The sequence below is a fragment of the Pieris brassicae genome, chromosome 10 (genome assembly GCF_905147105.1).
Source record: "Pieris brassicae chromosome 10, ilPieBrab1.1, whole genome shotgun sequence".
NCBI classification, from domain to species: Eukaryota; Metazoa; Arthropoda; class Insecta; order Lepidoptera; family Pieridae; genus Pieris; species Pieris brassicae.
The window spans coordinates 9251216-9266005 of NC_059674.1; the positions used below are offsets into that span (position 1 = coordinate 9251216).

Sequence of the window (14790 nt, forward strand, 5' to 3'; positions counted from 1 at the left end):
CGTTATCAACATCTTAACTTGTCAAAAACTCACGTGCTAAGAACACATAATTTTTAATACAGACATAAATTCACGATGGAATTACATTAATTAAATGTAACCATTACTTTCAAGCGTTTTGACGTATTAACGTTGTAAATATTTTAATGCAATTACCTCTGTCTCTCTCACTCGTATATGAAGGAAAGGGACACGCATAGGTGCTCCAAATAAAATTTGTGATGATTTATTTGATCCAAGAGTTAAGATTTTGATTTACAAGTCAGCGATGGTATTTGTATAGGGTTGATAAAATGTTACTAAAGTAAAATAAAACACAAAACTTTTTAGAGTCCTTCATTAATTACTTATTAAGTAAAACCATAATATATCTGATACTACTATAATATATCTAGATACTTTTACACTTAAACACATTTAAATTTCTATCATCTCATTCTTTTTACATATCTGTGTTTTTGGCAACAAATCCCGCCATTTCTGTCTACACTGTGCCACTCTCTGCCATGTACCACCACCACCAGTACCACCATGTATTGTTTCCTTAATTTGTTTTCTCCACCTTCTAAAATGTCTTCATCTATTTCGTTTATTATACACCAGTTTAGTATGTGCCCCGCCCAAGTTCATTTAAATATACTTTATTTTATTCAATCAGTCGTTAATAATCTAGTAATTAATATCATAGCTGAGTGGCACCATTTGACACCATTCTTCTATCAGAAGAGAAGAGTATATCTTACTGTTGGTATGAAGTTCTTTCAATATACTTATGATCTGCCAATAATGGAATCACACGGTTCAAAAGTCAATTCGGTGTCACTGTCATTAGGTATTACACATTTCCGGCGCAGGATATGAATCGAACGAACGAGTGAAAATGGTTACGGAGACCCGAATTTCTTTATTTATTTATTTCTTAATCATTAGCTAATAGTAATGATGTACCGAATAAACAATTATACGATGGAATAAACGATATATACAAAAAGGTTTAAATTTACGAAAGGAAAAAATCAATAAAAAATATTTAATACCCACCTTGATATATCTAAACAAAACAAAGAAATCTAGAAATCCGACTTTAAAAACGTAAAGTAGACAACCCTTGTATTATACATTGTAGAAGTGAAAATTTTGTTTGTAACAGTAAATACGGTAATTATGTATCAAGTCATTTGGTTTACACCTGGCACTAAAGCTAGATGAAGCCAAGCGTAGATTCTGATACACAACCTACAAACAAATGTATACAGAAAGCCATGTTGATTTGTAAAACATTAATAATTCGTTTTGAATACCTATAGGTCTCAATATTTAACTGACAACCATTTTTTCCATGAACGTTGATTTTTCAGTTCAATTCAATCAAACAAATATATTCTTAATTCTAAGACATCTGGAACGTTACGATCAAGCCTAACTTAAGGCAAATAATTTAAAAGTAACTAAAGATAAGTAAAGATATTTAACATAAGAAGGTGTCCAACTTACATTCTCTATTATCAGGAAGTCAATCTGTTTTTATGTTCAATGTTTCACATAACTCACTAATCCGAATGGTTTTGTCGTTTTCAATGTTCTCACTAGGCCTGTGGTGTCAAGACCTTGAAGAGCCTCAACATTCACCCGATCGTGGAGCCTATATTCGTGGGCTCCAGCAGTCAATCAAATATAATAGTATCCGCGTTTTTAAATAAGTAAAAAAGTAATAAATACTTTAGTAAAATAAAATAAAAACTCAGATCTGTAATTGTTCCCTTGTTATTAATAAGAAAGTAGAAGACTGCCTGTCTTTTTAGTTATTTTTAAGTCATCACACCAAGAAGTGGACTAGGCTTTTTTCTTCTTACATTCAAAGTGGCGTTTGTGTTTTGGATGAGCTTATAGGCTAAACAATAATGTTACAAACATTAAGACGCCAGGAAGAAGTGGCTATGTGATACCTTCTTCGTTCCTTGCATCTTCGTAGCTTGGAACGTGGACAAAAAGGACGTGGATGTGATATTAATATAACAAATGTTTGACGTCGAATATAACCTGGAAGGCTAGGTGTTAGGCAAACAATGCTTTCATATATAACACGTTTCAAAGAATCACTACACATTTAAAAAAGGAAATTATTCCTGGACCAAAGGACATTTATTACGATAAACATTAAGTATATGTGTCGAATAACATATATATGATAATAACATATCCGTCAATGTACCGAATTAGTAATGAGAAATGTTTGTTAGTAATAAATGTTTCCATTTTTTGAAGCTGACGAGCAAAAATATTCCACAATATTCACTTTTTCTTTGCTACGTAAAATGCGATTCAACATTTTTTTATCAAAAAATATTATAAAGTGTCAAGGCATCGATGTTTTTCCGATCGTATGACAATGTTCGTATAAATAATACATTTTATTGCCTGTTTCTGATATATTTTCGTGTATGTCCCTTGTTAGGGTATTTTATTGCGATTTATGTGTAATAAAGTAACTTGAAGGACATAATAAAATTTATTATCTTTTGTAAGTTTTAATTCAAGACTTTTTGGAAGACAATTTAAAAGATTGCAAGTATTTTTTTAAATTAACACCACCAGAAAAGAATAATAAATTACCGTAAATTTATGTTTAAAAGCATTTTTACGTAATAAATACCTGTAGTTAAAGATTACACAATTATATAATGGGTTCTGATTACTTACATTTTTGTAAATAATAAGCTTTTGTAAATAAATTATTATATTTACTTTAATATTTATCAATTTATGAACACTTCCTTGCACAAGTGAAATTAGATAGTTAAGACTAGAAAGACAACTGACAACCGCTAACAAACGAACTCCAAGCAACCAAAGTAAGAAAAAAGTACTAAGGAAAAAGTGCAAATAGTACCTAAGTGATTCAACAAGACATTTAGCTTGTTATTAACGTAATTTTTCGAATATTTTTCTTTTCTTAATATTAAAAATGCTGAATGTGTTGGAAACAATTAGATTCATATTTTATATGAATTTTTTCAATGTTAATTAATTTTTAATATCCCGTATAATTAATTCAATTACTTTATAACTTACGTATATGGTGTGTTTGAAAAACACTTAAGTTACTTAAAGTCTAGGATAAAACTAACGACCATTGTAAGGAAACATAACTTAGTTCCAATGCATTTAAACCGTTTTTAATTGCCCTGTGTTTATGTACTATTGCAATTTATGAAGATAACACCAATTTGCATTCTGATAGCTTGTAAAATAGATTTTCAATTGCTGCAATTAATATATATTTATCATCACAGTTATGGATATCAATTAGTGGCATGGGCACGTGTTTTTGCTCATATATTTGTACTGAGCTTATGTAGGTGTGTGGTGATTTGATGACCTCCTTGCTGGGCTTTCACACACACTTTATACTTTCCTATAAAAACGTTGAGTTTTTATAAGAAAGCTTTTGTTTTTAGCAAAATCTTATAACATTAGTAAAATAATAGAAAGCTTAAAGCGTTGATTAAACCAATGAATAACGGAGTATCTATGGTGTAGACACCATGCCTCCTGCTGATAGAGAACAAATCATTATTATTAATTACTTAAAATTTCACGTGGAACACGGTATAATGGTTGCAGCTACTTACAAACGTTGTGTAAAAAAGAAACTTGGCGATTAAAAAGAGTGGTGGAGAATTTATTGCCAGATCTTCTCTTCCGTTCTACGCCCTTGATTTGAGAACTGGCAGTGATTGTAAAATTGGAAGCATTTCATATACATGTCTGTTTTTGATGTTCATAAGTGTACATTGTGTTACCTATATGAATAAATTATTTTGATTTTTAAATTTTACTCGTCGTCTTACTGTATAAAGCACTTTGGTCGAAAGTTTTGTCGAATATATCTTAAGGTTAATTTGACAACTTGTTTGGTGAAACTACGACAAAATAAGTTCTAAATACAACATGTACCACGAATTATGCTTTCGATATCTCCAATCTAAATTTTACAGGAATACTGTAAATTCTAATCATTTTCTAGTAAACTATTATTATAAGCTTTATTAATGGATATGTATAATAGACAACAATAGGTTAGTTTATTATTTTAGTATTAGTAGTGTTAGTATTATTTCGAAAAAGTTTTTAAGTGGTCTAGTATTTTCATAGGTCCTTTTAGAATATAATCCCGAGCTGTTAAGCAAAATAAACCTACGTACATATAACAAAACTATAAGACACGTGAACCTATTACATATACCTAAAGTGAATACAAATTATATAGGGAGGAACTTTATGGTTAGAGCAGCGAACAGATTTAATGAGTTGACTATTGACATTGATATGTTCGCCACGAGTGTAGTGACAGCAAGGAGAGCTTTGACACACAATTATTTCGATCATGATGAATGACCTATTGTCAACTAATTCAATTTTCTACAACCAAAATAATTGGTATGTTTTCCTGCTTATTTGAAAAAAAACCTATATGTGAAGATTTTTAATATATGATATATATACATCTATTTCTGTATTGTGCTGTTAATCTTCTTAATAAATAAATAAAAGGGATGAATGTTGCTCAAGGCAAGAAGAAATGAAAAAAATATGAAGGAGGCTTTTCCCTAACAGCACTACAATTAATCTGTTCAATTTTCTATGCATTGGCTTCAAATCCTTAATAGAGCGAGCAAATATTCTTTAAACTACAATAGCACTTATCGGAATGAGCGATTCAAAAAAGAAATCCGGTAAAGTAGGCTCATTAGTGACAAACAAACATGTATGAATATAGAGTTAGTTAATATTTGTTGTGGATATTTGCGAACGGAGCCGGAAGAGAGGGCGATGACCTTTGGCGCGAGCTTCAACGGGACGGACAAACATACTGACGTGGTGTATCGCATGGACTTTAGCGGGGGTAATAGATGGAGTCAAATTGGTGGCATCTGTTCTGTAGCTTCTTACTATTTTGTTAGAGAGTGAGAGACCCTGATTCCGCTGACCACAATTGCTGAAAATCATTTGCTATGTCGAGTAAACAACATATTATTAAACACCCGTCATATTGGTTCGCGACTTAAAAACATTTTCACCGAATGAGAAACGTGTATTTGTCAACGTGTACCCCTAGTAACCCCAGATAAGATGCAGGTCGTTAGACATGGAATATATTCGCATTTATATTAGTTTAGTTAACTTTCTTAATCATGCAGCGCAGTACATCATATATCTGATGTTTCATGATAAATGTAGACTCATAGATCAGTGAAGTTGGATCTTTTACTTCAAGGGTGTAAAACCAAACTTATGGTCTACATTGTTGCAATATTAGTACCGACTACAAAAACCCAAAGGTGGAACTTATCCACGTGTAATTTGTATTAGTGCGTGACAATTAATACCAGCTGAACTATTATAGCATAATCGTGATAAACAGCACACCAGTACTCACTCATGACTTGGAGATATCGTTTAGTGGACAGTGCCAACAGGTTGTGTTCATCGTTCCCACGTACCGGTTCCGTACCTTACAGATTAACTGAATACGATGGACTATTAGATATCGCGGGATGTGACCCGTTATCTTGACGTTAAAACAACTGTGTTTTACGAAACTCGGATTTTGAAAGTGGAATTCGAAATTTGAATACGTACAAGTCATGGATACCAGGCACAAGAGATTTGAGTTTAATTGTTTTTCAGTCCGATTCGGCCTCGACTAATAACTCTTGAGACTGGCCAGCCAAAAGATGCGTATGTGCGTATGCGCAGATTTATATTTGCGCTCCCTTCCATACGAACTGTTTGAAGTCAGTTGTTCAGTCAATACTTTGGTTATATGTTTATGACATATATACGTATACAACATTCTCGGTCTAGTAGGCATGCAATGTTGGCAGGAGTTCGCCACCAGTAAGGCTTATATAATGTATGTTATTGGAATATGCTGTAAATTAGATTAAACATATTTTAGTTCCTTTCCCTTAACATGGCCATTACTTAACAATATAATAGAAAAAGTTAGTATACATAGAATAATAAATGCCAGCTTAGTATTTAGCAACTTTAACCGTAAGAGAATCTAAAATCGAATAAATCAGTGGCCTTACAACCGTTTTAGTTCTGGGCCTCAGATTTCTGTATCTGTTTCATGACCATTTGTCATTCTAATAGGCAAGTAGGTGATCAGTCACAGACACACGTCGTCGGCTTTTTGGGTCTAAGGTAAGCTGGTTTCCTCGCATGTTTTTCTTCACTGTTCGAGCGAATGTTAAATACCGGGAATCGAACGTACTACCTCAGGGACGGGAGTCGCATGCTGAAACCACTACGTTGAAAGTGCTTCATCGTAAGAGCATGTATTTTGCATAAAGAAATCAATAAGTAATATCGTGATTTGATCGCATGACCTCATGGTCGCTCGTTAAAACCACTAGACCTTTGCTCTTATTATAAACAAAATTCTTGTAAATTAGCCTTTTGAAGCTTTTCGAAAGGACATCGAGATAACGTCATTTGTAACATAATATTCAGACTTTATTCTCTTATTTGTAAATATTTAACTTAAAGGTGTGAAATTTAACTGACACTATCTGATTAACTTTTCAATAGATTATAGGTTTAACTTTTATTAATAGCCTGGTGAAATGTGTTTAATTTTTTTGTTACCATACACTATACTGTGTTTTTGTTAAGCGTTTTAGGGAATAAACGATATTTAATTTATCCTAGTACAGATACCGGCAATCATCAAATGTCCTTTGGTCCTGGAAGAGTGACGTGTCGGTCGCGTGATTGGTAAATCAGTTGACGCTTGTGTCCCGCGCTGTGTTGGATGCGCAAACTTTCTCCCACTCCCTTGTTTAATGCTCAAGAAGTTTGCCGGTATCTGTATAAAACTTAAAAGATCGTTTGAAAGCTCGATTCCCGAGATCACTGTTTAAAATTAATTTTTTTTTTGCTGTCCATTTATTGCGTGTGTCAGGTACACAAGGACCTACGTGCCTTTATAAAATTCAAATGACGTAGATATAGAAATCTGAGGCCAAGACCAGGGGTACCAGGACCAGGGGGGGGCAGCAGCGGTTTTTATTTTTAAAGTCCATTTATAGACAATATTTCTCGACTTAATAAGCAAGTGAAAGCTAGTATAAAGCACGTCATTATAGAATCGAGACAATCAATTTATAAAAACAAAACACAACTCTGCATAACAGTGTAGTAGCGGTACGCAATGAAACCATGTTCGGAAATTTCTCACGAGAAAAATTATACTAAAACGTAAGGTTTCGCATATGACAGGAGAGGTGTTAAACTATATTTTAAACTTGTTTTTAGTGATATTGGATAGGCCTAGATAGGTGTTGCCCGAGGTGACAATGACCAATTGCGTGTCACCCCAGGACATGCAACATTGTTGCCTTCATCTTGCCGACACCGTCAGTTTGAAATACAATACAGCGGTACGCACTTCCTTGAATTTTCACCATGATAGTTATATTTAGACGCTTATATTTAGGCGAGCAAAAATATTAGGACATTCATAATTATTTTCTTCTGCGCGTATTATAGAATTTGTGCTGTGGAGTTTTTTAAGTACCACAGCATAGATTATATAATAGTCATGTGGAGTTTTTTTTAGAACAGCGGGCAAACAGACAGGAGACTCTTAACATTAGGCGAGCCTCCTGCCCATGTGCATCTTGTTACATAAAAAATATAAAACAGACAAACATAAAATCATTTAAAGTACAATCAATAAAGCGTATTAAGTGTTTTACGTACTAAAAAACTCAATAAATTAAGTCATTCAATCGCAGCTTGTTCAATTACAGAACAATGGCTGAATAAAAGCCTTAAATAAAGCCAGTTATCGCTGATAACGATATCAATGAGATGATAAACAATACAAGTGTGACTTGTCCCACCTAAGTAGTAAGAGCAACAACACACAACTAGCGGCAACTACAGACGTTGACGTCGACCGACTGCAGCGTCATCTGCCGGGTTGAATTTGAATGTAAACCATGCAAGGCGCCACCCAAACGCATACAAAAATATTCATTCAAATCGGTCCAGCCGTTTAAGAGGAGTTCAGTGACATACATACGTACAGTAGAATTATATAAATAAATATAAGGATAGTAATACTATCTATCTAACTAAAAGGGCATTGCTAAGCTTGTGTTTTTTTTGTCTATCTGCCAGTCTCAATAGTATTCGTATTGGCCTGGATAATAATATAATCAATACACGACCAATCTTCACATAAATTGTTTTGGTAAGTTTATTTATTTTCGGATTAACACACAATACATATAATATATCCAGTTATCATTGTTACAAGATATAGATTATCCCCATATATGTACCCATAAAAAAACTGTGTTCACTTAGCATAGTCCTGTGTGCAACGATGTAGCAGGTATTTATTCCATCCAGGTATTACTACTGTCACCAATAATAATAATAATACTTTATTCACATCACAATAACACAAAACAGAAGACGAAAAAGTTAAATAAATAAAGAAAAGCGAGGAAAATGGATGTAGTTACGACTAAAAGACAACCCGAACATAATAAAAACATTTAAAAAATACCCAAACAACTTAAAACTAAATATAAAATACATATAGCTAAAATAACAAAGTATATACGTATAAACACGTTCCTATTTCAATTTTCTTTCACGTATCTGTGTGCCCTTTTTTGACAAAGGCCTCCTTGATACCTCTGCACTGTACCACTCTCTGCCAAAAACTGTACCTTGGGTACCAGTTTAGGTATCATAAAAAATAAATGGGTCAATTAGACCTATTTATTCCGACAGCTATTGGTACTGTTATTTATAAATTAGATGGAAGACGTGTAATTATTTTAAGTGTTATAGTACGAGTATAAATAAGATATATACATATGTGTAGAATCTTGCATGGTATATGCAAGATTCTTGAGATACTTTTTTTTAATATTATAATATTTTTTTATTGTATTATTACTATCGTAAATAAAACGCTGGTCGTCTGATGTGACAGAATTGTCGAATTGGCTCGCTATTTGATATCAAACTGATAGAGATCTTAGCCGTTAGGAGAGAATGTTATCTATTGCTCTCTGAGACAATAGCAGTCAACCTTGTCGCATTCATGCTTACTCAAACTTATTAGGTATTCGATTTCAAATCTTCAAAACTATTATATTATGTGCTAACTAATGAATTGGGACATGAATTGGGACAGATAGGGGCAGAGGCATTAATCGTCCTTGAAAAATCTCCAAAAGCTTTTCCTGTTAATATTGTATGCCTCTGTTCAATTCGGTCACGTGATATTTTATTTCTTCATCATTATCATTGTCGACACCTATACAGCGCCATTGCAATCTATTTCGTGTGTTTTGCGTTCAGCTTCAAACACCTATTGTTTCGATGTCTTTGACAACCCACCCACCAACGCCGCCTCGGTTTTTTCTTGCCACCAGGAGGTAAGTTCCGTAAGGACGTTGGGGTGCTGATGTCCGCCAATCAGTGTACATGTGCCTGTTTCATCTCATTTTTTTATTTTATTTTTTTATTTATTTACATTTTATATATTGAAATTTAAGGTTTCGCACTTTTGCAATTCGTCACAAACTCTTTATATTTTTGTTTTCATTAAGTTTGCCTTGAAAAGATCGGTCAATAGCGGTAGGACTATGTAACTTTTTTAAATTCTTTGTATATCTTATATTGTACCTGTCTTTACTTATTGACTATGATTGGCGTTTAAAATTGAGTTTTTGATAATTGAAATAATGAGATTGTTATCTGAGTTCTCTATTCGAATGATTGAAAACTCACTGAGAAACTTATCAAGATCAAGATTGTCATGGTTGTCACAACGCTGTCTTTGTCAGTGCTCAGGTTTTAGATTTATTTTACTTGCCTGTCCCGGCTTCCCATGGCTTACCAATTATTTGTCGAATATTTTGGACATAAATATATACTGTTATTTAAATTTTACAGCATTGAGCCGGCAATTTGATATAGAAATTTTACGATTTTATAAAAGTTCAACTTTTTCAAACCATAATGAATGTTCCCACCCACAGTTAGATTAGAGATTATAGTATTTATTTGGACATGACAATAGGCCCATAAAATTTTAACGTAGGCGCTTATAGCCTTATGACACCGAATCACATTAATGGTATTTATGTCGTTGTAAAGTTTTAAATTGTTCCATTGTGATATCTCTTATCAGTTTATAGCGTTAGCGGTTCGTAAAACACTTAATATATTGATCCATAGTTGTATCCTAGAGAGAACGATATTGTCGCCAGATATTTGTGACTATTTATTAATTGAATCGAAATCAAAGATTGTTTTCACGCTGGTCTCTTTGTACATTTCTTTAGCCAATAGTATTTATATTTACATTATAGCCAGTTCCAAAGGGTGATGAGGGATCTCGAGGGAGTGTGAAAGCGACTTTAATGGACCCTCTTCATGCGGTTGTTTCTCTCAGTGCTCCTCTTGATATCTGTTTCTTTTAGTGCGGAAGATGAGTAAAGGTAAAGGTTGTCTTGGTTACCAAAAAAGGGCGTAGAACGGCTCTAACCGACTCTTTGCCACTCGTATTACTAGCCGAATATTTCGCTTTACACGTTGCTCTTAAGAAGCTAAAACTATAAGAACTTACTCCGTGTTACATGGAGTGAATTTTAGTGCAATGATGTCAGGAAATAAAGGGTCAGGATTTAGCTGCAGTGGGCATGGCGTAGCACGTACTTACGTTGTGGTAAGAATGTTATCCTACAGTACCTTGACATTTTTCTAGTAGTTTTTGTTCGTCGTGTTTAAGTCCAATTATTCCAGAAAAGAAAAGCTTTATCAAATGGTAAAATTAATGCCGGTTCCTTATATTTTACATATATTGGTAATAAAGGTTAATGTATATATAGGAGCCAAGCAGCGTTTCCGTAAAAATACGTGTGAAGCTGTGAATGGCTGTGGAGTGTGAGTTCAGTTCCACAAAACAACAGTAATATGCTTTATACTCATTTATTTAAAAAAATCCAAACACTAACACTCGTAAAATTTATCTTATATCTTTCTTTTCTTTCCATAATTTTTTGTTATTTTTTTTCATTGTTATTACTTTCTGCGTGTGTTTTGTTAGTAATAAATATTATGTCTATGTCTACAAATCTTCATGTGTCTGTGCCCAATATTTGAAAAAAAAATGCATCGAGTACGACATAATCAGGTTTACATTAAGTCCATGTGTTTATGTTTATAATTCATCCGCTTGTCGCAATCTCTCTCTCTATTTCACCTTCCCAAGTCTTCTAGTGGGTGTGTGGTGTGTATTTTTTCTTCCCACTGTGCTATTCCAAGTACGAGTCAATCTTTACATTACGTAATTCAAAACGATTGGATGATGAAGAAATTGTACATATGAAAACACTTCCATTTAGAGCGGTTGAGTAAGGTGAAGTTCGTTGTGATGCAAACTTGTAATTGTATGTAATATATCAAATGCTTTAGGCGTCGGCAATCGACTAACAATAATTAATAGTTCGACTTAACATTTAAATTATTATCTGATTTACTGCTAATACTAATTATTAAAATTCGTATATCTTATTTCAAAATTCGTATTTCAACTTTTTTCGTGTTAATTATCAAATTGCGATATGATGCAATTACAATTGAATGAAGTGTTAAGAAGACAGGAATGCAGTGATGGCCTTGCCAAAGTGACTATGGAGATATCGGTCATATTGCAGATACAACAACAGATACAGCAACACTTCGTCTGTCGAAAATGGATGAATGATACAAAACACCTTCTTTGGCCATACGCATCTGAAAAGTACAAAAATATCCTCTTTATCTATAAATATGCTCTCAAATAACATAGAAATCGTTAACGAAAGGAGCGTACCAATTCTTAAAGCCCATCACGCAGTTGCGAGCCTCGCTCCCTGTTCTATAAGAGTACTACATACACAAAAACCGCGCTTGAAAATATCTATTTACTTCGGTAAAACCAAACCCTTCATGCCTTCAATCTTGTTCTATCACACACTGATTTTAATAGCTTTTGAAGCTTTACAATTGATATAAATCTATTGAACGCTTAATAAACTGTAATTAGGCGTTGGCTGTTATTAACTAATAATTTCACCTTTAACCCACTATAAACAGTTTTATAGGTGAAAGGTATGTTATTGATGTGTTTTATTATCAGCTTTCGAAAGTTGCGTACCAGTGTGAAGATTGAGTGACAAGTGGGATTAGCTGTTTACCTAAACAATTAAACATTTATATTGCCGTTTATTTACGCAAGATCAGCAACACTGATTCTCAGTTAAGTGATTCTGATTTGTTAAGTTAACAAAAATCGTGGAAAGAGATTGAAGAATATTGTCTACAAAAATATCCCCATAAACTTACGATTAGGTCATAGACATTTTTATTTAGGCTAAGAGAAGTATTGGCTTCAGCGTGCGACTATCATCCCTGAGGTTGCAGATCGTCGATCGTCGATCGACCTAGTGGCAAACGGTAATGAAACAGATACAGAAATCTAGCCCAGGCTTAAAAAGGTTGTAGCGCCACTGATTTATTTTAAAAGCTTGAGTTGTCTTCTTAATACTGTGCTGACTGAGACCTCTGAGGTAGGCGAACACAAAAACATATTAGACCGTATGTATCACTAAAACGGCGCCAGTATTGCAATAATCCGGTAAAATCCAGTTGTAATTAATAGTGCGGTAATTATAGTTATAATAAACGTCAAAAGTGAATTAACTAAATTATCAAGTTCGCCTTGTTGAGTGAAGGGTAGTTTTAGATTTAATGGTCTTCAACATTAACCTTCATTAGAATTCATTTCCAGATATATTTACAGTTAGTTATATTCCAGTTATGTTTACGTTAAATGAGCAATGTTATCGCTAAGTAAATTGTTCTATCTATAATCAAAAATTTGCTTGTCTCGGAATAATCGCCAAATTATTTTTGCTTTGAAAACTTTTTATCAGTAGGGATAGGCGAGCCGAGTCAATTTCGGCTATGCGTTATGTGTCTTGTACAATTAAATAAATAATGAAACAGACGTATTAATGTACGTCAGGCTGGTTATCAGATTCAGAATGGGGTCAGATTTCTGTATCTGTTTCATGATCATTTATCAATCGAATAGGCAAGTAGGTGATCAGCCTCCTGTGCCTGACACACGCCACGACTTTTTGGGTCTAAGGTAAGCTGGTTTCCTCACGATATTTTCCTTCACCATTTGAGCGAATGTTAAATGCGTACATAGAAAGAAAGTCCATTAGTGCACGACTGGAAATCTACGACCTCAGGGATGAGTGTCACATGCTGCCCACTAGGCCAACACTGCTCTCATTTCACACCTGCTTAGAGAATTATTAAGCGAACACATACATTATTTTTAACACAGTTGTTAAAGGATAAATTATATGAATACGAATATTTTATACATACACTGTACACTGAGCACATTTTCTTTTACATGTGTCCTTTTTTTATTATTGCCCTGTCCGTGTTTTAATTGCTTTGAATTGTTTTGTATAATAACTATATGTCTTATGTAGTTTTGTAGTTCTTGCGCTCACCTTATATTTAGTCGTTTTTTCAGTGATTGCCTGGATGTGATCACTCGAAAGCGACAAGGACCTTTTTATATTAATGGTACTACTTTTCTGTATACTTGCATCGAAGTGTTAATAAGTAAAACATTTCCTACTTTTAAATTAATAGTTCGATTTCTAAACCAATCCAACACGGAATTATATATGATTTATTCACAGTTTTGAAATTAGCACCAACCCGATACCAATAAAGATGCAGACCTGTTGAACTCAACCATAAAGTGCCATACGTTCCTCTAGCAATTTAAGTAAGAATGCTATCAGAAATTACAGTTAGTTTTATTAGTAATAGCAAGTATTGCAATAATCTTAAATCGTGTATTATCTTTTATATATTTGATTCCTTAAAGGAATTTTGATTCGTATTTTCAATGTGTTTTAATTTGTCATATCGTGTTTTAGATCTCGTACGAATGACCACTGTTTTAATGGAGTCATGAGTCACCAATTCCGCAGCTGGTTTTGCTGCTTAATCGTTTCATTTCCGCGATAAGTCTCCAAAAAGAAAGAAAAGAAAAAGATAAAGTGCACTGGCCCCAACACTAGGATTCCTTGTCTTGTGGGCAGCCAGTCTCTTCTTTTTAACACGTAAACTGTATTTACCTTTATGATATCTACATAACATAAATTTATATGTTAACTATTTTTATACAATAAGAATATTTTGAATATAAGAATATGAGTTTTGAAATGTTAGTGATTATTTTGTTTTTAAGGTAGTGGTTAAAGATGAAATTGCCTCGGAAGGAGAAAAAGCGTTGGGAGACACTGAGAGAGAATGTAGGAAGTTTACGTTTAAATAGTAAAATAATTGTTAGGTGGTTTAACGTAGTGTGTAGTTAATTAAATGATGTGTTTGTTTAAAGAAATCAGCCGTTTCCATATTTCGTTTTTATATATCAGAGTTGCTCATGATTTTCCAAACAACTAAGTTTGTTTTTGAAACAAAATTGCAGACACCACTGAGCTAGTATTTTACAACCTATAGTAATAGCGACGGCCTAAAATTGAGGTTATGTACAGTCCTATACCAATTAATCAGTGATATGATAAACTGTATCGAAGTTCGGCTATTGGCAGTCATCGGGCTCGGTATATAACAAATTCTATAAAATTGTCGTCTATTTATTGCTCATAA

General features: G+C 33.5%; 1 protein-coding gene across 1 annotated transcript in view; it reads left to right on the forward strand.

The window, feature by feature from the left end:
• LOC123715086 overlaps positions 1-14455 on the forward strand; it is a 46635-nt gene extending 32180 nt beyond the window's left edge. Inside the window, exon 2 of the mRNA XM_045669904.1 lies at positions 14369-14455. Within this exon, the coding sequence (XP_045525860.1) occupies positions 14369-14455 (87 nt within the window). The remainder of the gene's footprint in view (positions 1-14368) is intronic.
• Positions 14456-14790: the final 335 nt, after the last annotated feature.